Genomic DNA, 22,463 nt, shown 5'->3' on the forward strand with positions numbered 1-22,463 from the left:
ACTGTTAGGTTAGCAGGAGCAGGGACTGAGCAACGGGAGCGCACTCCGTCATGAGGATTCGAACCTCCAACCTTCTGATCGGCAAGTCCTAGGCTCTGATGTTTAACCCACAGCGCCACCCGGTCCCTCAATATTATGGAATACAATGTCCCTATTTTATTTGAAAAATGTTGGAGGGTATGTTATCGGTTGCCAAGCCATTGGTCTCACTAGTTCTGAACTGTCTACATCTGACTGGCAAGAATTCTCTGGGATCGCCAGCAGAGACACTCTCTCACATCCAGGTCTCTCATTTCTGGAGCTGCACAGAGACAGGGCCAGCCCAAAGTGTTTCGTTGCCAGCTATACTGTTATTGCATATTTACTTTGTTTCGGGAAGTGCTTTTATTGGTCGATGCATTCTTCTTGTTGCAAGTGGCTTTGAGCTCGTCTTTGGTTGTCTGGAGGTGCAAATAATGAATTGCATGAAATCAAATTTTATGCTGCAACTTGGGCCTGTTAAGAAAACGGTGTTGAATTTGGCACATCCAAAAAGGAATATGAGAAAGGAGAAGGAGGGAGAGAGAGAGAAAGGGAAGCAACTCAAATAGTCAGGCAAGCAGAAAGCAAACAGATCGTTTGCCTGGAGGAGATATGCCTAAAACGGCTCAGGCTTTTGACTTACAAATCATGTTACAGAGAGGCTGAATAAGGAAATTTATTCAGTTCTCCACAACATCTTCATCTCAGGTTCATCTGCTGCAATTTTTGGGGAAGCCACTTCTGGCTTAAGGAGGAGGTGGGGTTGCGAGCTCTCCTGCGGGACTTGACATCTTTCCACAGGGCTTGCAGGACAGAGCTGTTCTGCCTGGCCTTTGATTTGTACTCAGTCTGACCCTTATGTTTCCCTCTCCTTATGGTTTTGATATACGGGCTACTTTTAAAATGAGGCTGCATTTTAAAGAGGAGGTTAAGGGGTGATATGATAGCCATGTTCAAATATATAAAAGGATGTCACATAGAGGAGGGAGAAAGGTTGTTTTCTGCTGCTCCAGAGAAGCGGACACGGAGCAATGGATGCAAACTACAAGAAAGAAGATTCCACCTAAACATTAGGAAGAACTTCCTGACAGTAAGAGCTGTTCGGCAGTGGAATTTGCTGCCAAGGAGTGTGGTGGAGTCTCCTTCTTTGGAGGTCTTTAAGCAGAGGCTTGGCAACCATATGTCAGGAGTGCTCTGATGGTGTTTCCTGCTTGGCAGGGGGTTGGACTCGATGGCCCTTGTGGTCTATTCCAACTCTATGATTCTATGATTTTAACCTGTATTTTAAATTCCCTATTATGTTTTTACTGTAATTTTACTGGTGTTAGCCGCCCTGAGCCTGGCTCTGGCCGGGGAGGGCAGGGTATAAATTATCATCATCATCATCATCATCATCATCATCATCATTATTATTATTATTTCAACTACCGGGGGGGGGGTCGGGACCTTGCCATGCAAGTAGGTTTCTGACAAATGAAAAGTAAAGCAGAATTAACCAGCGGATTTCCATGCCCAAATTCAATAGAAAAGCGCCTAACATGCTTCCAGGTGCCATAAGAAAGCTGCAGAGATAGCGCAGGATAGTGTGCACCCCAGAAATTACCTCTTTCAGCTTCTGCCTTCTGGAAGAAGGTACAGGGTTATAAAGACTAGGACTAGCCGCCTGAGAAACAGTTTATATCCAAATGTGATTTTGGTTTTAAACGCAGTGTAAGGTAGTCTTTATGTGAGTATATTGTATTCAATTATGGGGTATCAGAGTTTTTAGGGGCTAACCAGGCTGGGATAGCAGGCTTGTAGGTTTTTGAATGTTTGATGTAGATTTTTTCAATTTCGTTGTTCTGCATGGGACAATGACAATAAAGATTATCGTATCGTTGTCGTATTGTATTCAAAAGCATTGCTGCCTCCAGCATAACCACTGTGGCAAGTAAGCAGTGTTAGCCGTCTCCCCCAAGAAGTTGTCGAATTCTCTTTTAAAGCCATCGAGATCAGGTAATTTAAAATGAATGAATTGCCACGAGTCTGCCCCAAGTTCAGCTTGCCAGGATCCGAGGAGGGCTGCATCCTCCTGCAGCAGTCATCAAAGTAAGTTGCCAAGGCAGAGTGGCATTCAGAAAGGCAAGGGAGAAAGGCTTTCAAAGAGCCTGATTTTTATCACAGCCTCTGAAGGCAGCTTGGATTACCTGAGGCCCCGCTTAGCGGCTCGCAAGACTTTGACCAAGAAAGGTAAAGCGGAGGTCGATCGATGAGGACCTGCCTGTGAATGGCGGGATTGAGTTACCCGCCGAGACCAGACAATATTTATTTCCATGGCCGAAGCAGCAGAAGGGAAGGGAAAAGTTGAAAGGGTAAAATTAAAACCTTCCCTCCTCCCAGCCCGACAAAATAATCTGAGATCAGCGGCTTCAATGGAGTTTTCCTCCCCTTTGAGGAAAGTTTGCTAAGAAGCTCTTGGAAAGCTAGGAGACGTGAAATGCATACTCTCCAACCCAAACAGGCTTCATCAGCACAGTCCAGATCTTCCAGGAGTAGCACTGAGCCAAAAAATACCCTACAATTTCCTGAAAGTAATAAGTTCCCCCTTTTATCCTTGCATCTTTCTTGGGGTGATTTAGAATTTATTTAGAATTCTAGTGGGTGTGTGGCAGTCGCCCAAAGAGCCGCAGTAAATGTAATAATCTGTACCCCTGTAAATCCTTGAGTGTGCTTCTAATAGAGAAGTTATGGTAGCCTCTTACTTTATGAGGATGCGGGTGGCGCTGTGGGTTAAACCACAGAGCCTAGGACTTGCCGATCAGAAGGTCGGCGGTTCGAATCCCCGCAACAGGGTGAGCTCCCATTGCTCAGTCCCTGCTCCTGCCCACCTAGCAGTTCGAAAGCAAGTCAAAGTGCAAGTAGATAAATAGGTACCGCTCCGGCGGGAAGGTAAACGGTATTTCCAGGCGCTGCTCTGATTCACCAGAAGTGGCTTAGTCATGCTGGCCACATGACCCAGAAGCTGTACACTGGCTCCCTCGGCCAGTAAAGCGAGATGAGCGCTGCAACCCCAGAGTCGGCCACAACTGGACCTAATGGTCAGGGGTCCCTTTACCTTATTTAATGAAACCGATGATTTTGCAAGTTGCCGCCCCCCCCCCATTGGGGCAGAAACACAGCTAATATGTGAATCACAAAGACACAGCTCAAAGCTAGAACATAAGTTGCTACATGGTGCAAATGGCTACACGTAACACAAGTTCCCAACATGCACACTAACACAATGTAACAGAACACGGTGGGGAAATTGCTAGTGCTTATTGCGCATGTGTAAAACATGAAATGAGGTAATGATGTGTATGATTGGTGAAAATTGGAATGCTTTGTTTGAAATGTTATGAATACCACTGCTGGGACCTACTGGGCAGGGTTGCAGTTTTGCGGAACGATCCAACTATAACCTATTGCTTCACAATAAGCAACGCTGGACTCCTAACTCCTCACATTTCTGTGTTTTATTGGCATAAACTCAGAAGATAAGCTATTTTCTGGCTTACAACAGGTGCAGGGTTGAGGCAGAGCACATCCTCTATCACGGCTAGCAGCCATCAATAGCCCCACCCTCCATTAATTAATCTAATCCTCTTTTAAAGCCATCCAGGTTGGTGGAAATCGGTCCCTAATCTGGAAGCGAGTTCCACTGTTTAATTATGTGTTGCATGAAGAATTACCTGAGCTTGCTCTGTCAATGTGAGGTGATTGAGGATGACACATTTAAACTATCCTCTGGAGTGCTGCAGCCTCCCCAGGTGTCCACATTCCCTGATCTGAAATCCCCATGGAAGGAGTTTCCTTATAATGTCTTCCCCTAGGCTGTTTATTCAAGGCAATGAGCCCTGGCTGCCAGCTTGCCTGAGCTCTGCGTCCTCACTGATGTTGCTTTTAAGGGAAGCACATTTTACCTTCAGCTTAACAAAGGATGCTCTAGGATGTAGGACACCTGATTGGTGGATGCCATTGGCTGGCGAGCTGTGATGTCACAGAGAATTGTGACATCACAGTCCTCAGTTGCTGGGCCAACAGCAGTGGCAAGAGAAGACAAGATACTCTGTCTGGCCAAGCCAGTGACTGCGGAGGTCAAGAAGGAGACTTAGGAGGAATCTAAAAACACAGCTATCAAGTGCCAAGGGGTAACATGGTAACATGGGCGCAGCTTGAAGGCAAACCCCAGTCTTCCAGGTATGACAAGACCCTCCAGGAATTGGGCCTTGTACACAGAGGTCTTCAAAAGAGGGAGCAGAGGAGTGTAGCTGGCAGGCAGCAAAATGGTACCCTGCTGGGCACCAGATTCTGAATTCAGGCATGGACCTTGCCAAGAAAATGCCCATCCAGTCCCACGGCATTGCTGTGACCATGCGTTCAGACATTGCTCACCACGTTTGCCTAGGCAGAGTCTTGCTCTTTCCTTCTCTCTCTCCTTCCTAAGCCAGCTATTAACTTTTCAGTCAGGTTCTCCTTCTTCGCCTCCCCTCTCCTCCCCCGGAGACCTCCATGGCAGCTAATTGGACATCTTTCCGATTTGCACCCTCCAAGCAAGACATTGCAGGTTAAAGAGGCCCCTGTATCATGGCCTCTGAGGCTTTAGATGCAGTGTGTGTTTCTGTGTGTGTGTTTCTGTGTGTGTGTTTCTGTGTGTGTGTCGGGCGGCGGGAGGCAGTGAGAGAAGATGGAAGAGAGCACCTGAGAATTAGATGCAAGCAAAAGATACTGCACTCTGAAGCTTTGATGGCCTGCTTTTCCCAGATCCCCCTCTTTGCCACGTAAAACCCAATCAATGCCCCCTTATTTTCCAAGCTGCCTTCTCTCTCTCTGTCTCTCCCCCCTGCGCACACGGAATCAAATTCCCCCCTGTAAGGTTAGGACAGAAGAGTCGCAGAAATCAATTCCCCGATCCATGCCAGGCCGCCCCTTGGAAAGAGAAGTCAGTCTCTCAAGCAGAGGAGGGAGCCAGGAAAGGAAAGCAATGCGTCCAAAAGCCAAAGCTTTCTCCAGCGCTCAGCTACCGCCGTCTCACGGCTGCTTTTGCATTGACTGCTGGCGCCCTGGGGTAGCCTTTGAAACAGTGTAAGCTGCAAATTGCTCTTCTGGACATCAGTCCCGGAGACTCCACGCAGAGAGAGCAAAAGCAGCAGCATATGTTTCCATCAAGGCTCGGAGTGCAGAGCAAATTCTATCTCCAGGCCTGGTTTGGCATCTTAGGGGGCCTTTGCCAGAGCTCCTCAATGCATCAGAGGCTCAGGCAGCCCACAAATGTGATCCTGCTGCCGCGAGGCAGCTCCCGGCTCCCTTGCCCACCAGCTCCCCCCAGCTCCACTTAAAGCAATACAGATCTTAGCAAGCTACAAGCAGACAGCAGCCTATGCTGCAGGAAAAGGGGTCCGTCGCAAAGGAAATTAATTATTTTAATTAATAGACCAGTTTAAGTCTAAGGGATAGATAGTCCCTTAGTCTCAAAGGCACCACACAGAATGCTTTTTGTTTGGGCTCAGTGAGCAGAGCGTTTCAGCCCTGTTCTTGAGTTTGTTTAAAAACAGCTTATCTTGTATTCCTTTCTTTGAATTTGTGCCATTTAGGTTTTTAAATCTTTTTTGTAAAAGCAGCACTAGAATTTTCACAAGTTGAGTCCTCAACTTTCTATTACTGTGTTTTGCTTCCTTCAAGCTGGGCTGTGTGTAAAACTTGCCATTTAGGTTTTCAAACCTTTCTTGTAAATTCAGTATTAGTAACTGTACTTTTGGGTCTTCTAGTCTTTATTAATTCGCTTTGCTAGGATTATAATACTTCAGAATTTTGGGGGGTTCTACCCTTTTTTTTGAAATTCTGGTCATTTAAAGTTTATGATTTTTCTATTGCCTTCTGAGGAAACTGAATAGTTCAGTGAAATGAGGTTTGTAGCTGGCATCCTGTCAAGGCTTTGTTCAATTTTAAAAGGTAAAGGGACCCCTGACCATTAGGTCCAGTCGTGACCGACTCTGGGATTGCGGCGCTCATCTCGCTTTATTAGCCGAGGGAGCCGGCGTACAGCTTCCGGGTCATGTGCCCAGCATGACTAAGCCGCTTCTGGCGAACCAGAGCAGCGCACAGAAACACCGCTTACCTTCCCGCCAGAGTGGTACCAATTTATCTACTTGCACTTTGTGCTTTCGAACTGCTAGGTTGGCAGGAGCAGGGACAGAGCAACGGGAGCTCACCCCATCATGGGGATTCGAAACACCGACCTTCTGATCGGCACGTCCTAGGCTCTGTGGTTTAACCCACAGCACCACCCGCGTCCCTTGTTCAATTTTAGGTTGTTCTAATTTTTTCCTTAAGTGTTTTCATTTTTCTTAGTTGATTTTTCTTAGTTTATTTCCACAAGATAATATTTCTAGTCGATTACTTTTCATGGTATTTCATTTGTTTTGTGCAATTTCTCAGTTCCGTGACTGTCATTTTTCTATCAGTGAGCAGAGGAAGCAGGGGACAGGTTCCCTGACTTTTGCCCTGACAATTGTTTTTGTCCTTTAAATTCTACCAAAGGACACATTTCCCCATCTTCAGAAAGCAACCCTGCCTCTCTCTTTCTGAAGCTGGAACTCTCAGGCTGCCTTTCCGAATGACTGCCTTCGTCCCACCGGGGACGGCTGCTGTGTCCATTTGCAGCTTTGTTCTGTGTCACAGCGAGAAAACGTGAGGTTGGGGAGGAAGGAAATGGGAAGGAAGCCCTGGGGCCTGCTGCCCCTGCCACGCCCCCACCATCCCTCGACCCTGTGACCCACACACTTACGCGTTGTGGAGCACACACCATCCGCAGTGGGGGTCCCCTGAGCCCAGGCACTCGCTGCAGCTTTTGTACTGTCCGCAGGACTCCACTGGCACTCGGGTGAGCTGTGGACGACAAGAGGAGAAGAGTCATGCTGAGTTTGCTTACGTTCGGTTTGCAATTCCAGACAGTGTTGTGAAGCCCTGGAGATTAAAACCTATTCACGTATACTACCCAGTAATAATAATAATAATAAAGACGCCTGCTTCTTGGGAGAAAAGCAATGATAAACTTAGACAGCATCTGAAAAAGCAGAGACATCACCTTGCCAACAAAAGTACGTATAGTTAAAGCTATGGTTTTCCCAGTAGTGATGTATTGAAGTGAGAGCTGGACCATAAAGAAGGCTGATGGCCGAAGAATGGATGCTTTTGAATTATGGTGCTGGAGGAGACTCTTGAGAGTCCCATGGACTGCAAGAAGATCAAACCGATCCATTCTGAAGGAAATCAGCCTTGAGTGCTCACTGGAAGGACAGATCCTGAAGCTAAGGCTCCAAGACTTTGGCCACCTCCTGAGAAGAGAAGACTCCCTGGAAAAGACCCTGATGTTGGGAAAGATTGAGGGCACAAGGAGAAGGGGACGACAGAGGACGAGATGGTTGGACAGTGTTCTCGAAGCTACCAGCATGAGTCTGACCAAACTGCGGATGGCAGTGGAAGACAGGAGTGCCTGGTGTGCTCTGGTCCATGGGGTCACGAAGAGTCGGACATGACTAAACGACTTAATAATAATAATAATAATAATAATAATAATAAATATTTATACCCCATCCTTCCCAGCCAGAGCCAGGCTCAGGACGGCTAACACCAATAAAATCACACTAAAAACAATAGCGGAAAAAGAGGAAGAAAAAAAAACCACAATTTAAAATACAGGTTAAAATGCAATTTAAAATGCAGCCGCATTTTAAAATAGCCGATAAATTAAGACCATAAAGGGAGGGAAACATAAGGGTCAGACTGAGTCCAAACCAAAGGCCAGGCGGAACAGCTCTGTCTTGCAGGCCCTAGTCTCTTGTGACAGAGCGTTCTACCAAGTCGGGGCCAGCACTGAAAAGGCCCTGGCCCTAGTTGAGACCAATCTAACCACCTTGCGACCTGGGACCTCCAAAATGTTGTCATTTGTGGACCTTAAGGTCCTCTGCGGGGCATACCAGGAGGGGCATCCAACAACTCTGTAAGGTGGGTCTAGGTATTCTAAGCTGACTCAGGTGAGTGTGCATTGAAGAGGGAGTGTGACTTGCCCAAGAGTACATACTGAGTTCCTGGTTCACCCTAGAAAAGCCAGCATGATAATGATAATGATAATAATAAATTATTTATACCCTGCCCTCCCCAGCCAAGACCGGGCTCAGGGCGGCTAACACCAGGTATAAAAACAATTGACTGAAATACAACTTAAAAACAACATTAAAATACAACATTAAAATGCAGTCTCAATTTCAGTAGAAACTCAAATCAAAAACTTTTTGGGGGATGAAAACGTCAAGTCTTCACCAAGGCTAACTATCCAGACTGGTCCTACGTGGGTCAGAAAAAACCCAAGGAAGTCCCCAAATAGGAATTCCATCACAGAAGGAGAAAGGAAAAAGGAAAGAGGGGAAGGGGATCAAGTTGATTCCTAGCCAAAGGCCAGGCAGAATAACTCTGTCTTACAGACCCTGCGGAAAGAAATCAGATCCTGCAGGGCCCTGGTCTCAAGAGACAGAGCGTTCCACTAAGCTGGGCCCAGTGCTGAAAAGGCCCTGGCTGTGGTTGAGGCTAATCTGACTTCCTTAGGGCCCGGGACCTCTAGGGTGTTGCTATTTAAGGACCTTAAGGTCCTCCGTGGGGCATACCGGGAGAGTGGTTAGAGTGTTGGACTAAGTACCTGGGAGACTTGGGTTCGAATTCCCACTCAACCATGAAGCTCACTGGGTGACCTTGGGCCATTCGCTGCTTCTCAGCCTGACCTACCTCACAGGGTCGTTGTGGGGATTAAATAAGCGAGGGAACAATTCACACCACCTTGAACTCCTTGGTGGGAAAACTGGGATAAAAATGCAATAAATAGCAGTGGTAAATGGCTTTGGAGAGCTGCTTCCATTCATAGCACTCAACACTGAGCTAAATGGACCAAGAGTCTGGTTCAGTAAATGGCTTGTTCATTTGTATTCATGTTTAACAAACGCACACCCCCTGCCTTTTCAGGAAGTTCAAGGTAACGAACAACGATAAAAATTAACAGCACATCATGCATAAAATTCAGAAACATTATAAAAAAGGCCATTGTGAAATGGAATGCATAGTAAATGCTCTCGTTAAAACTGGGAACAATAAAGTCAGCAACAGAATAAGGAAACAGGTGATCAAAGGCTTCCATAGATCTATATCTATGGCAAGTTTTCACCTTTTGGTGGAAAACCAGTAAGATGAGACAAGATGAGCCCCTCTTGGGAGATGCCCAGTAATGGGTGACTATGCCCATTTCAGTTCTCCACTTCTCTAAACCTTCTTTCACTTCTCCACATATCGTTACATGTTTGTTTGTTTTTAAAGTCCTAATGAAAACTCACCAGCAAATATCTCTTAGCATGCACATATTTGTATGCAATTTTGCATTATAGGCACATTTTCGCAAAGCGATTTCCCCAGATACAACATGTATTTTCCTGCACACTTTACCCTAATATGTGCATTTCTGTACACAGTACTTGGCTCACAGTTTGCACTGCAAAATTTTGAAGGACAGCCATGTTTTGGTTCTCATATTGTTTTGGAAAGGACGAATTAGGTAGGTTTGCCTTTATACGTTAACCAAATCGATTTTCTTGCCATTTCTAAGTTTGACCACCAAAGAGGCTCTCTCTGTGGTCCCAGACAGAAGAAGAAGAAGAAGAAGAGTTTGGATTTGATATCCCGCCTTTCACTCCCTTTAAGGAGTCTCAAAGCGGCTAACATTCTCCTTTCCCTTCCTCCCCCACAACAAACACTCTGTGAGGTGAGTGGGGCTGAGAGACTTCAAGGAAGTGTGACTGGCCCAAGGTCACCCAGCAGCTGCATGTGGAGGAGCGGGGAAGCGAACCTGGTTCACCAGATTACGAGCCCACTGCTCTTAACCACTACACCACACTGGCTCTCTTAAATGAACTGTGGTCCCTGATCATTAAAGAACTGTGGTCCCCAATAATTAAACTAAAGCAGTAGATGGAATGCAAAAGACTGCATAAGGTACCTTCATAAGGTACCTCTCTTTCAAATCAGAACCAGCGAAGGCGGTGAAGGTCCTGTGTGAGTGCCTGGAGGCGGTTGGAGGATGGATGGCAGCTAATGGATTGAGGTTGAATCCTGGCAACACAGAAGTTCTGTTCTTGGGGGACAGGGGGTGGGCTGGTGTGGAGAACTCCCTGATCCTGAATGGGGTAACTGTGCCCCTGAAGGACCAGGTGCGCAGCCTCAGAGTCATTTTGGACTCACAGCTGTCCATAGAGGTGCAGGTCAATTCTGTATCCAGGGCAGCTGTCTACCAGCTCCACCTGGTACACAGGCTGAGACCCTACCTGCCCGCAGACTGTCTCACCAGAGTGGTGCATGCTCTAGTTATCTCCCGCTTGGACTACTGCAATGAGCTCTACATGGATCTACCTTTGAAGGTGACCCGGAAACTACAACTAATCCAGAATGCAGCAGTTAGACTGGTGACTGGAGGCAGCCGCCAAGACCACATAACACCGGTCTTGAAAGACCTACATTGGCTCTCAGTACATTTCCAAGCACAATTCAAAGTGTTGGTGTTGACCTTTAAAGCCCTAAATAGCCTCAGCCCAGTATACGTGAAGGAGCATCTCCACCCCCATCGTTCTGCCTGGACGCTTAGGTCCAGCTCTGAGGGCCTTCTGGTGGTTCCCTCATTGCGAGAAGCAAAGCTACAGGGAACCAGGCAGTGGGCCTTCTCGGTAGTGGTGCCCACCCTGTGGTACACCCTCCCATCAGATGTCAAAGAGATAAACAACTACCTGACATTCAGAAGACATCTGAAGGCAGCCCTGTTCAGGGAAGTTTTTAATGCGTGTCATTTTAGTGTATTTTTGGTCTTAGTTGGAAGCTGCCCATAGTGGCTGGGGAAACCCAGCCAGATGGGCGGGGTACAAATAATAAAGTATTATTATTATTATTATTATGGCAAGGGTTTACAAATCACTTTGTGTGTTAAAAATCATGCCACTACTGATGAACAGGCACCCTCTAGGTTCAAATGATTTCTCCCCACTATTAAGGAAAAGGTAGCTTTCTATGGACACATTTACAGCCATTCTCCCACATCTGACCCATTTCCAGCCCGAGCCTCTTGGTGCTAAAAATGCTTCCTCCCACGCTGCGATGATCATGGAGCTTTCTCTGGTCCAGTGGGACACCTCCACCACACGCCAGCACTCCTGGCAATGACATTTCGAAGAATCAAGTTGCATGACTTCAGGGGAAGGCTCCTCGTCTGATTTCCTGGAGGTGCCACAAGGAGAGGAGAGCAGGTAAATAAAGTCGCCTTTGCGGAGTCAAGGTTACACTGAAGAGCTTTGCCTTTCAGGGTGCTTGGATTCCTGTTAAGGGCGTAATTGCTGTCACGGAAAAGCAGCTCGGTTGGATTCAGAGGGATTCCGACGAAGAAGAAGAAGAGGAGTTTGGATTTGATACCCTGCCTTTCCACTCCCTTTAAGGAGTCTCAAAGCGGCTAACATTATCCTTTCCCTTCCTCCCCCACAACAAACACTCTGTGAGGTGAGTGAGGCTGAGAGACTTCAAAGAAGTGTGACTGGCCCAAGGACACCCAGAAGCTGCATGTGGAGGAGCGGAGACTCGAACCTGGTTCCCCAGATTACAAGACTACCGCTCTTAACCACTACACCACACTGGCGCTCATGCAACTCCACACACACACACTTTTCCAATCTGCACAAAGTTGAGTTTCCTTCTGTTATTCCCCAAGGATGAAACTAACCAGGGAGCAGTTCCAAGGTCACTGATGAGGCGATTCCTCTGAAGTCAAGGAACCAATGCCAGAGTATTCTGGCATTTCCCACATCCACACAATTGCATGCGGCAAAAGGTTTGCATAATGCTCCCTTGGGGCAACCAGTTTCCCCAAAGGGCACATGAAGGTAAGTTGCAGGTGGAGACCTGCAAAAACAAGAAACCCGACTGTTTGCAATGCTGTGATTTTGTGATTCCTTTCACAAACACAAATGCAGTGGTACCTCGGGTTACATATGCTTCAGGTTACAGACTCTGCTAACCCAGAAATATTACCTCGGGTTAAGAACTTTGCTTCAGGATGAGAACAGAAATCGTGCTCCGGCGACACGGCAGCAGCGGGAGGCCCCATTAGCTAAAGTGGTGCTTCAAGTTAAGAACAGTTAAGAACAGACCTCCGGAATGAGTTGAGTTCTTAACCCGAGGTACCACTGTGCTGCTTATTCTTAATCTTTACAGTACCAGTTAATTTTGGCAAATGGTAATTATTCCTCTCCCTTCCCCCAATCCATGCCACCTGTCAGATGGCAATAGTGGTTGCTCGTGAGTAACCATTCAGCTGTCTTTTACAGGTTTTATTTTGGTGCAAAATTATTTACAGTGCAGAGCCACAAGTTCATGTCTGCCTCGATCGCTAGCAGAATCCGGGAGTGGTTGTTTCCTGGGCCTCCCCCAACATAAGAGCTTCATCTCCCCCAGGCTTTTCCTTCCTTCCTTTGTGTTTTACCCCTCTGCGCAGGGTGGGCAACGGAAGCGGCATGCTTCCCTCCTGGCTGGCTTGGCCAGGAGCGGTGCTGAGGCCCCCACAAGCATCCTCTCCCCCCAGGAGTGGTGCTGAGGCTCCCAGCAGCATCCTCTGGTTCTTTCCCCTCTTCCCACTGGAGGTGTGGCTTTCGTCACCACAGGAAGAGGAACTGCTCTGCAAGATTTTCGGAGGTTCCTTGTAACCCAGCCAGTGGCATAGCGTGGGTTGTCAGCACCCGGGGCAAGGCAAGTAATTTGCGCCCCCTAACCCGGGGCAAGGCAAGTAATTTGCGCCCCCCCCGCTGCACTGTCCCTCCCCCAGATAGTCCCTCGCTCTCTCTCCGCACCGCACCGCACGCCTGGCACCCCCCCCCCCACAGTGGGCGGCGACCCGGTGGCTCGGATCGGATTCGCACAGCCAGCACTGCAGTGAGAGAGAGTGAGCCAGGTAGGGGCAGAGAGCTGCGAGCGCGAGCGCGCCCCTCCCAGATGTTGCGCCCTGTGCGGCCGGCCCCCCCTGCACCCCCCACGCTACGCCACTGAACCCAGCTGCCCCTCTGCTTCCTTACCCTGTTCCGATGGCAGTACCCTGACACCACCATTTCTTTATTCCACCCCCCCATATCATATTAGCTCCCTCCACCCACAATTGTCTAGTTCCCAGCTTTCTTTGAAATGGCTTTCCAGATAACATCTGCCATCCCTGAAGCTCCCTCGTCGGTCAGAAAAGGTCCGTTTTGCCCGGGGGGAGGGATAAAAATACTACTGGCTGGGCAAACGTGATGTCATCAGTCATTGCCAAGTTTTCCCCTGAGGATCCCTGTGTCAGCAGAGTTAGGCCGTTTTTTCACTGACAAGGAGGGACAGAAGCAGCGCCCTGATGAAGCACCATTGAATCCCGTCAGCACTAAACTCCCAAACAGCAATGAGTGACGGATTGCCGGAGAATACACCTGTGCCTTATGGGTACTTTCCAAGAAATGTTACGGGACATGAGCTATGAACTGACAGGCCAGGATTCATGGTGATGATGTCTTGAAAAATAACTAGCTCTGCTATTTGGGGACATTTATTTATTTTTCAAAGGCAGACAGAAGTAAGAATGTAGGGTTGCCATATCTTGAAGAATATCTGCTGAATGAAAAGATAACAACAGATGTTGATGGGAGGATAAGGTTTAAATGGACTAAGATAAATAAGTGAGTAAGCAGTGAAAGATGGAAAGAATTTGCTGATTTAATTATTAACTGGAATACAAAAAGGGAGGTGGGAGGAGGTCGAGGAAACAAGTTATTGAAGGATGGAATTGTGAAAAATGGAAGCGTTTCTTTTTTAAATGTTTTTGTTTTTTCTCCTGTTGGTGGGGTGGAGGTGTGGTTTTTATGTATTTTTTAATTTTTCTCTATTTTTGTTTTTTTCTTTATTTTTACTGTATTTTGTCTTTTTCAATTTTTTCTGTGTTTGTTAAAATTGGAATAAATATCATTTTAAAAAAGAAAAGAAAAGATAACAACAGGGCAACTGACTTTTAGGTTTGGTGGGTGTGAGTCAGTAAACGAGGGGAATTGAGACTAAGAGAGCTGAGTGGGGGGTGCTCGTGTAATCTCCCTGTATACAAGTTGTACAAGTGACAATAAAGTATTTCAATTTCAATTTCAGTTGGGTCTATTGGGTTGCGTCGCTGATCAGCATGAAGGAATGCTGGGGGACCCACATTACTCACACAGCAAAGGCAGATCTAGGGGAGAGTGATTGGTGTAATCACACTGGGCATCAATCTTCTGGGTCATGGTGACTACGGCATCCAATAGAAGACAAGAGGTGGGGGGGGGCCTCTGGACTTTGGCATCGCACAGGGCGGCACTGAAATTGAGGTGCCATGCTCCACCACTGCCTACAGCAACGGTTCTGTCGCATTTGAAGGTATGAGGAAAGGTAGTGCCTGAGCTGAGGGATGCGGGTGACGCTGTGGGTTAAACCACAGAGCCTAGGACTTGCCGATCAGAGGGTCAGCGGTTCGAATCCCCACGACGGGGTGAGCTCCCGTTGCTCGGTCCCTGCTCCTGCCAACCTAGCAGTTCGAAAGCACGTCAAAGTGCAAGTAGATAAATAGGTACCGCTCCAGCGGGAAGGTAAACGGCATTTCCGTGCGCTGCTCTGGTTTGCCAGAAGCGGCTTAGTCATGCTGGCCACATGACCCGGAAGCTGTACGCCGGCTCCATCGGCCAATAAAGCGAGATGAGCGCTGCAACCCAGAGTTGGTCACGACTGAACCTAATGGTCAGGGGTCCCTTTACCTTACTTACGTTATGAAACTGATGATTTTGCAAGTTGCTGCCTGCAACCCCAGAGTCAGCCACGACTGGACCTAATGGTCAAGGGTCCCTTTACCTTTACCTTTACCTTTAGTGCCTGAGCTGGCCATCAACTCTTCCCCAGCGCAAGGAAGAGGTGATGTAGTTGCTACCCGAAGCTCAAACGGCAATGCCCTTTCATGATTAGAAAAAGAAAATCGATTAAAAAAAATAAAGGTCAGGTGAATGTGCACGGGATATTGGAAGCGCGGAGGGGCCATGACTTCTGTTTTACAGAAGACAGTCCTCTATTTAAAGGGCTGCTTGAGAACAGCCTTCTATCTGAAGGTGTGAGAATGGCTGCCTAGGCCAGGCCAAGTGAAAAGATAAATAAAGAATCCAAAAAACCATCAGCAAATGACACATGAAAGAAAACAGCATCAACAGCTAACAGAGCTAAGTTATTTGGAAAAGGTTTAGAAAAGGGCCGTCAGAAAGGTCAAGGGGATGGTACGAGTCCGCTATGAATAAAGGTTGCAGTGTCTGGGGCTGTTTTTAAAAACATTATAATTTTCAGGTTTATACATTTCAATAATTTCACAGTCATTTTAACATTTCAAAACTTGACTTCCTCCCCACTCTATCCGCAGTTCCTTAAATTTATTTTTAATATCTTCTGCATATCCAAATTAATTTGTTCATTTATTCATCTGCTTTAGATATATACTCTTATGAAACTGCAGGTTATTACAATAACCCTTCCAATGCTCTCATTTATCTGTAAATATTTACAATTTATCTGTAAATTTACAATTTATCTGTAAATATTCAATAAACCATTTCCATTCTTTTATAAAAAGTTGCTGTCTTTATTTCTTACTTTTCCCAGTAAGTTTTGCCATTTCTGCATATTCCATAAGTTTTTGTAACTATTCTTCCTTTGCTGGTACTTCTACTTAGAATCATAGAATCATAGAGTTGGAAGAGACCACAAGGGCCATCGAGTCCAACCCCCTGCCAAGCATTTCTTTCCATTTTGGAGGCAAGTAACAGTCTTGCTGCTGTAGTAGCATATATGACTAAGTTTCTATGCAGTTTGGGTAATTCTGTCCCTCTAATTCCCCAAAGGAAAGCATCTGGGTTGTTCTAGTTTCTTACAAATGTTATTTTAAACATCCTTTTCATTTCATTATATATCATTTCCCAGTAAGCTTTAACCTTACTACAAGGCCACCACATATGATAAAAATAACCTTCTTTCTCTTTACATTTCCAACACTTATATGATTTAGATTTATACATTTTTGCCAATTTGGGACTTTTTTGTTTAGGGAAATGGTGAGAGGCTACATGATAAAAGCTTTAAAAATTCCACATAGCATGGAGACAGTGGAGAGAGAGAGGGTTTTTTCTCCCTCCCTTATTATACTAGACTTGTGGACATGAAATGGCATATTGGATGTTCAGGACAGATAAAAGAGGCCTAAACGGCCTCGGTCCAGTATATCTGAAGGAGCGTCTCCACCCCCATCATTCAGCCCAGACACTGAGGTCCAGCTCCGAGGGCCTTCTGGCAGTTCCCTCGCTGTGAGAAGTCAAGTTACAGGGAACCAGGCAGAGGGCCTTCTCAGTGGTGGCACCAGCCCTGTGGAACGCCCTCCCATCAGATGTCAAAGAGAAGAACAACTACCAGACTTCTAGAAGACACCTGAAGGCAGCCCTGTATAGGGAAGTTTTTAATGTTTAATAGACTACTGTATTTTAATATTCTGTTGGAAGCTGCCCAGAGTGGCTGGGGAAAACCTGGCCTGATGGGCGGGGTAGAAATTACTGAGAAGAAGAAGAAGAAGAAGAAGAAGAAGAAGAAGAAGAAGAAGAAGAAGAAGAAGAAGTCCTTCTTCATGCAGCACATAGTTAAAACAATGGAACACGCTCTCCTCCAGGAGGCAGTGATGGCCATCAACTTATATGGCTTTACAAGTGGATTAGACAAATTCATGGAGAATTATCAATGGCTCCTAGCCATGATGGCTATGCTCTCAGTTGGAGGCAACAGGGCTTCTGAATACCAGCTGCTGAAAACCACAGGAGGGGAATGTGCTCTTCTGCTCAAGTCCTGCTCTTTGGTTTTCCACGGATGGCACTGTGGTCTAAACCACTGAGCCTCTTGGGCTTGCCGATCAGAAGGTCAGCGGTTCGAATTCCCGTGACGGGGTGAGCTCGCGTTGCTCTGTCCCAGCTCCTGCCTACCTAGCAGTTCAAAAGCATGCCAGTGCAAGTAGATAAATAGGTATTGCTCCGGTGGGAAGGTAAATGGCGTTTCCATGCGCTCTGGCACTCGTCACACACCTCCGTGCACGAGAAGCAGTTTAGTCATGCTGGCCACATGACCCAAAAGCTGTCTGTGGACAAATGCTTGCTCCCTCGGCCTGAAAGCGAGATGTGCGCCGCAACCCCATAGTCACCTTTGACTGGACTTAACTGTCCAGGGGTCTACTGGTGGAGGAAGAGGAGTGCAGGGTGAGCGCACCGCTATGGGAGTGTAACCCCGTGGGGTGCCATTGCAGCTGTCCCCCCTGCCCATGCTGGGCACCACGCCCCTGCAGGTGGCATGTCACACCCCCGGGATGCATGCCAGCCCTGCCCCCACCTGCTCTCCGCCCTCCAGTGCCAGAGCATGAAGCTCGACCACTGCAGGGGTCCTTTACATTTTTACTTTCCCACGGGTATCTGGTTGGCTACTATACGAACAGGATGCTGCAGTCAGGAGTTCAGCCTACACTCGAGTAGGACCCTGGCAGAGACACATGCCCAACTGGCATGTTCCCTCCCTCCTGGTCAATCGTTCAGGAGCTTCATAAGCTTTCTTCAGCCCGAACATCACAGCGACCAGTGCCAACAGACATTGGCACACTGAGGGATCTGCAGAGTTTGCACACCTTGCATGACAGACCTCAGCAACTCAGCATTTTGGCTAATCTACTTTATTTACATATAAACACACACAGAGCACTGCAACTTGGCTCCCTCTCTCTCTAACATCAGCAAAGAGAGAAAAAGAACAAAGGACCATAGTCCCACTTCACGGAACACAGTAACACAAACATCCTGTCTCCATCACTTCCCACTCTGTGGAGTCAAAACATATACAGTCATGTAAAAGACAAAAATCCCATGACTGCAATCATGGAGCAGGAATTCTAACAGCTACATAGGTCATTGGACTGGTTGAGCAGGCTGTTCTTATGAGCATGCAGGGAGACTTGGCCACGGTTGGAGGTGGCAATGTTTTTAAGTACCAGTTGCTGTAAGCCACAGAAAGGGAGAGGCTTCTTGCGCTCAAACCCTGCTTGTATCTGTTCGACCACTGTGCGGACAGAATCCTGGGCTTCAGCCTGATCCAGCAGGGCTCTCCTTTCATCCTGTCCTCATTCACCCTCGACTCCCCGTCCATCACAAAAAGACATGGCCAGGAGAGACACAAAAAGGATGGATAAAGAGCTAGAACATTTTGAGAGAGTGGGAGGGATTCATCAAAGAGGTAACGGAATGGCCTTCTCGGCAAGACAGATTTTTGCACCAGCAGGCCGGAACTCATCCTTGTGGACACACGAAGACCTCGCACGAGTCACGCTGCTGTGTCTAACTGCTAGCACACCAGACCCTTTTACACGTTCACCTTCAGCGGCTCAGCAGCGAGATTAATTAAAACTGCACCACGCTGCTCAGTTACTCAAGCTTTAGTGTCAGGGCCTCTAATTAATAAAGGGAGAGTCTACGGGAAACAATGGAGCCGTGAGTGAAAGGCACACCACCTAAGGGCCGTCAGCTGAAGAGAAAGCAGCAGAAAGCAAAGACAGCACATCACAGCTCAGATCTGAAACGCTCCCCCTTCGCCGGCGGAACATAAATCTGCAATTAATTCCACTCAGCTCCACGAATCAAAAGTTTGGAGATCGGCCCATGCCCTCCGGGAGCAATCAGCCTTTCATGCTGCCCCAAAGACAGGGGGAAACGAAAAAGCTCGCGCAACCGCAGCAATTTGCCGCTCTCGGTAATTATTATAGAGGGATCATCGTCTTTCTCCCACAGCAAAGGATAGCTCCAGACCCACCGTGAAAACAAACATATACGGAATCAATGGCTTCCAGCCTCTGCAAGGCTGAGGCCAGGAACCAGCACCTGTGAGGCTGCTGGTGCCTATACATATGTTGGAAACATAAACTGTAGAGTTGTAAGGGACCTTGAGGGTCATCTAGTCCAACCCTCTGCAATGCAGGAATCTTGAGCATCTACGACAGATGGCCATCCAGGTAAAGGTAAAGGTACCCCTGCCCGTATGGGCCAGTCTTGACAGACTCTAGGGTTGTGCACCCATCTCACTCAAGAGGCCGGGGGCCAGCACTGTCCGGAGACACTTCCGGGTCACGTGGCCAGCGTGACATCGCTGCTCTGGCGAGCCAGAGCCGCACACGGAACGCCGTTTACCTTCCCGCTAGTAAGCGGTCCCTATTTATCTACTTGCACCCGGGAGTGCTTTCGAACTGCTAGGTTGGCAGGCGCTGGGACCGAACAACGGGAGCGCACCCCGCCGCGGGGATTCGAACCGCCGACCTTTCGATCGGCAAGCCCTAGGCACTGAGGCTTTAACCCACAGCGCCACCCGCGTCCCGATGGCCATCCAACCTCTGCTTAAAAACCTCCGAGGAAGGAGAGTCTGCCACCTTCCAAGGGAATGGCTCTTTCTGTCGGAAAGTTCTTCCTGATGTTTAGTCGGAATCTCCTTTCTTGTAACTTGAAGCCATGGGTTCAAGTCCTACCCTCCGGAGCAGGAGGAAACAGGCTTGGTCCATCTTCCACGTGACAACCCTTGAGATATTTGTAGATGGCTCTCGTATCTCCTCTCAGCCTCCCCTTTTCCAGGCTAAACATACCCAGCTCCTTCAACTGTTCCTCATAAGGCTTGGTTTCCATGCCACTCCAATCTCTGAGCAGCAAAAGACTCCAGGCACTTACCCCGGATTTGTTTTTCTTGCAATGAAGATCAGTAGAGACTGTGGTGTCTTTAGGATATATGGTTTTATCTGCACATATATACAGTGGTACCTTGGGTTACAGACGCTTCAGGTTACAGACTGTGCTAACCCAGAAATAGTACCTTGGGTTAAGAACTTTGCTTCAGGATGAGAACAGAAATCGTGCTGTGGTACCTTGGGTTAAGAACAGTATCTCCAGAACAAACTAAGTTCTTAACCCGAGGTACCACTATATAGGGTTGCCATATTTCAATTAATGATTTTTTAATTGACTTGCCTAAGATCCAGGACAAAGCACCACCTTTTGGAAATTCCCCATTGAAATCCAGGTAATGTCCAGGAAAATCTGAATGTATGGCAGCCCTACATATATGCAACCTGAGCATAAGATGGAGCGGCTCACAGCATTAACACCCCCAATCAATCTTGCTTCTTCATTGGTCAAAGCTTTGGATCCAACTCAGAGCAAGCATGTCTCTGTGTATCCAGCTTCCAGCCTGCTTCAAGCTCAGCTCAGAAATACGACTCTCTGGCTATTACTCTCCTACTTCTCAGCAGAGGTGGGAAGGAAGGGTTCCCCCATTATCCTGGAGGGCACCATCACTTAAGCTCTTGAAATGTAGCTCATTCTTTTGGGATGCTGATGAGGACACTTAAGTGGCCAGCTGAGACTACTGTCTTACAAAGTGACTTGTCTGGCCAGTTCAGCAACAGAATCCTCTGTCAGATCCTAACCCTCAAGGGATACAGGACCCCAAGAATTTGGAAGTGACTCGGGGCATCACCCTGACTCTCCCCACCCTCAAACTTACAATAATATATATATTGGGGTCCTGAGCCAAACAGGGCATATCTGAAGGGTTTGGAACATCAACCAAGTTGGGTTGAGACAGTCACAGATCACTTCAGATAATGCTGTCAGGCCTAGAAAAATCCGGGGCTGTCAGGGGGCAGGGCATCAGGAAGGAAGGAGAGGCAGGCATCAATCTAGAACCACTGTGCTGGTCCTGGGGGCTAACCGAGAGGCGAGGTCCGAGTCCTGTCCAAGGTCGATGGTGTGGTATGGAGTCTGTCTGTCAAAGCTGTAGCTGGGTCCAAAGGGGTCTCAGGTGGGGTCAAGAACTCTGGCAGAAGATCAGGACAGGGTGCAGGCAGGAACCGGCTAGCAACAACGTTGCTCCCACAACCTGGGACTGGGGCTGACTGGCTTTTATCTGCCCCGAGGCATAGGGTGGCCCCGGTCCACAGGTGACTCACCTCTCCTGGCCTGGAGGCGAGCACTCCTCCTGCAGGAACTTAGTTCCCTCCGCCTCTCTGCCCTGAGCCTCTGCAGATCAGGAGAGGCTGGAGGGTTACCGGACCCAGAGGCAACCTCCTCTTCCCCTGACAGGGCTGAGAGTGGAGCACCTGCAGGCAATGGGTCCTCCATCCCCTCAGGGGCCAGAGCAGACTCAGCTGGTGCCTGCACCTGAGGATCCAGCACAGGTGAGGACCGTTCAGGCTCATGCCCCAGCCCCGGCTCAGCTGGTTCTGGAGGCAGGGACTCCTGTGCAGGCTGGGATTCCTTAAGTTCAACCTCTGAGTCCGAATCCCAGGCCATCACAACCACCCTGAGATCTTCAGATGAACAGCCATATATCAATAAATAAAACAAATAAATAGAAAGCCCACCAAAAGGCCAAGATCTATGTCAGCTGTCTCTGCCCAGGAGAAGGTAGGAACTTGACCATGCCTGGTGCTCCTGCCTTGGACTAGGTGACCCTCAGGGTTGCTTCCAAGTAGAAATCTATGATTCTATGTTGTCCCATCCCTGAAGCAGAGACTCGATGCTTCTGTGCTGTAGGACAGCTGTGCTTCAGTTTACTTCTTAGTTTGGGAGCTGCAAACCAGGCAGATTCACATTAAAATCTATCACTGCAGGTCAGAGATGGGGAGGAAATTACTTGCTGTTTCGCTTTTCAGCTGTTGGATTTGCAGACAATTACTAATGGCTGAGTGTTTTGAGTGTTTTGCTGGAGTGAGAATTGAATGGTCAGAGTGATGCACTGTGTGCAAGGAAAGTGTGACTTTTCAATGGGTGGGTGTGGCAAGATGGTTCTTGAATCCTTGATTTATATAATTAAATGTGAGGGTGGTTTTTATGTTGTAATTGCATTGTACTCTGTAGTGTTTTGGTGCTTTTTCGTGCTGCATGTGACCCCCTTTTTAAGAGATTTACTGCTGATGTTACTTAAAATAAGGAATGGGGGGTGAGCAGGAGCTGCACTGAGACTGGAATTGTGTTTCCATAGAATCATAGAGAGAGCAGGACCATAAAGAAGGCTGATTGCCAAAGAATTGATGCTTTTGAATAATGGTGTTGGAGGAGACTCTTGAGAGTCCCATAGGCTGCAAGAAGATCATTCTGAAGGAAATCAGCCCTGAGTGCTCACTGGAAGGACAGATCCTGAAGCTGAGGCCCAAGACTTTGGCCACCTTATGAGAAGAGAAGACTCCCTGGAAAAGACCCTGATGCTGG

General features: G+C 47.7%; 1 protein-coding gene across 4 annotated transcripts in view; it reads right to left on the reverse strand.

Annotated features, from left to right (window-relative positions):
* PLXNA4 (plexin A4) overlaps nt 1–22,463 on the reverse strand; it is a 618,767-nt gene that overhangs the window by 193,106 nt on the left and 403,198 nt on the right. For all 4 annotated transcript variants that reach the window (XM_083401717.1, XM_083401718.1, XM_083401719.1 and 1 more), the window contains one exon: nt 6,827–6,927. In XM_083401717.1, coding sequence (XP_083257843.1) covers nt 6,827–6,927 — 101 coding nt within the window. The remainder of the gene's footprint in view (nt 1–6,826; nt 6,928–22,463) is intronic.

Source organism: Podarcis tiliguerta (genome assembly GCF_965153285.1).
Source record: "Podarcis tiliguerta genome assembly, chromosome: 10".
In the NCBI taxonomy this organism is placed as follows: Eukaryota; Metazoa; Chordata; class Lepidosauria; order Squamata; family Lacertidae; genus Podarcis; species Podarcis tiliguerta.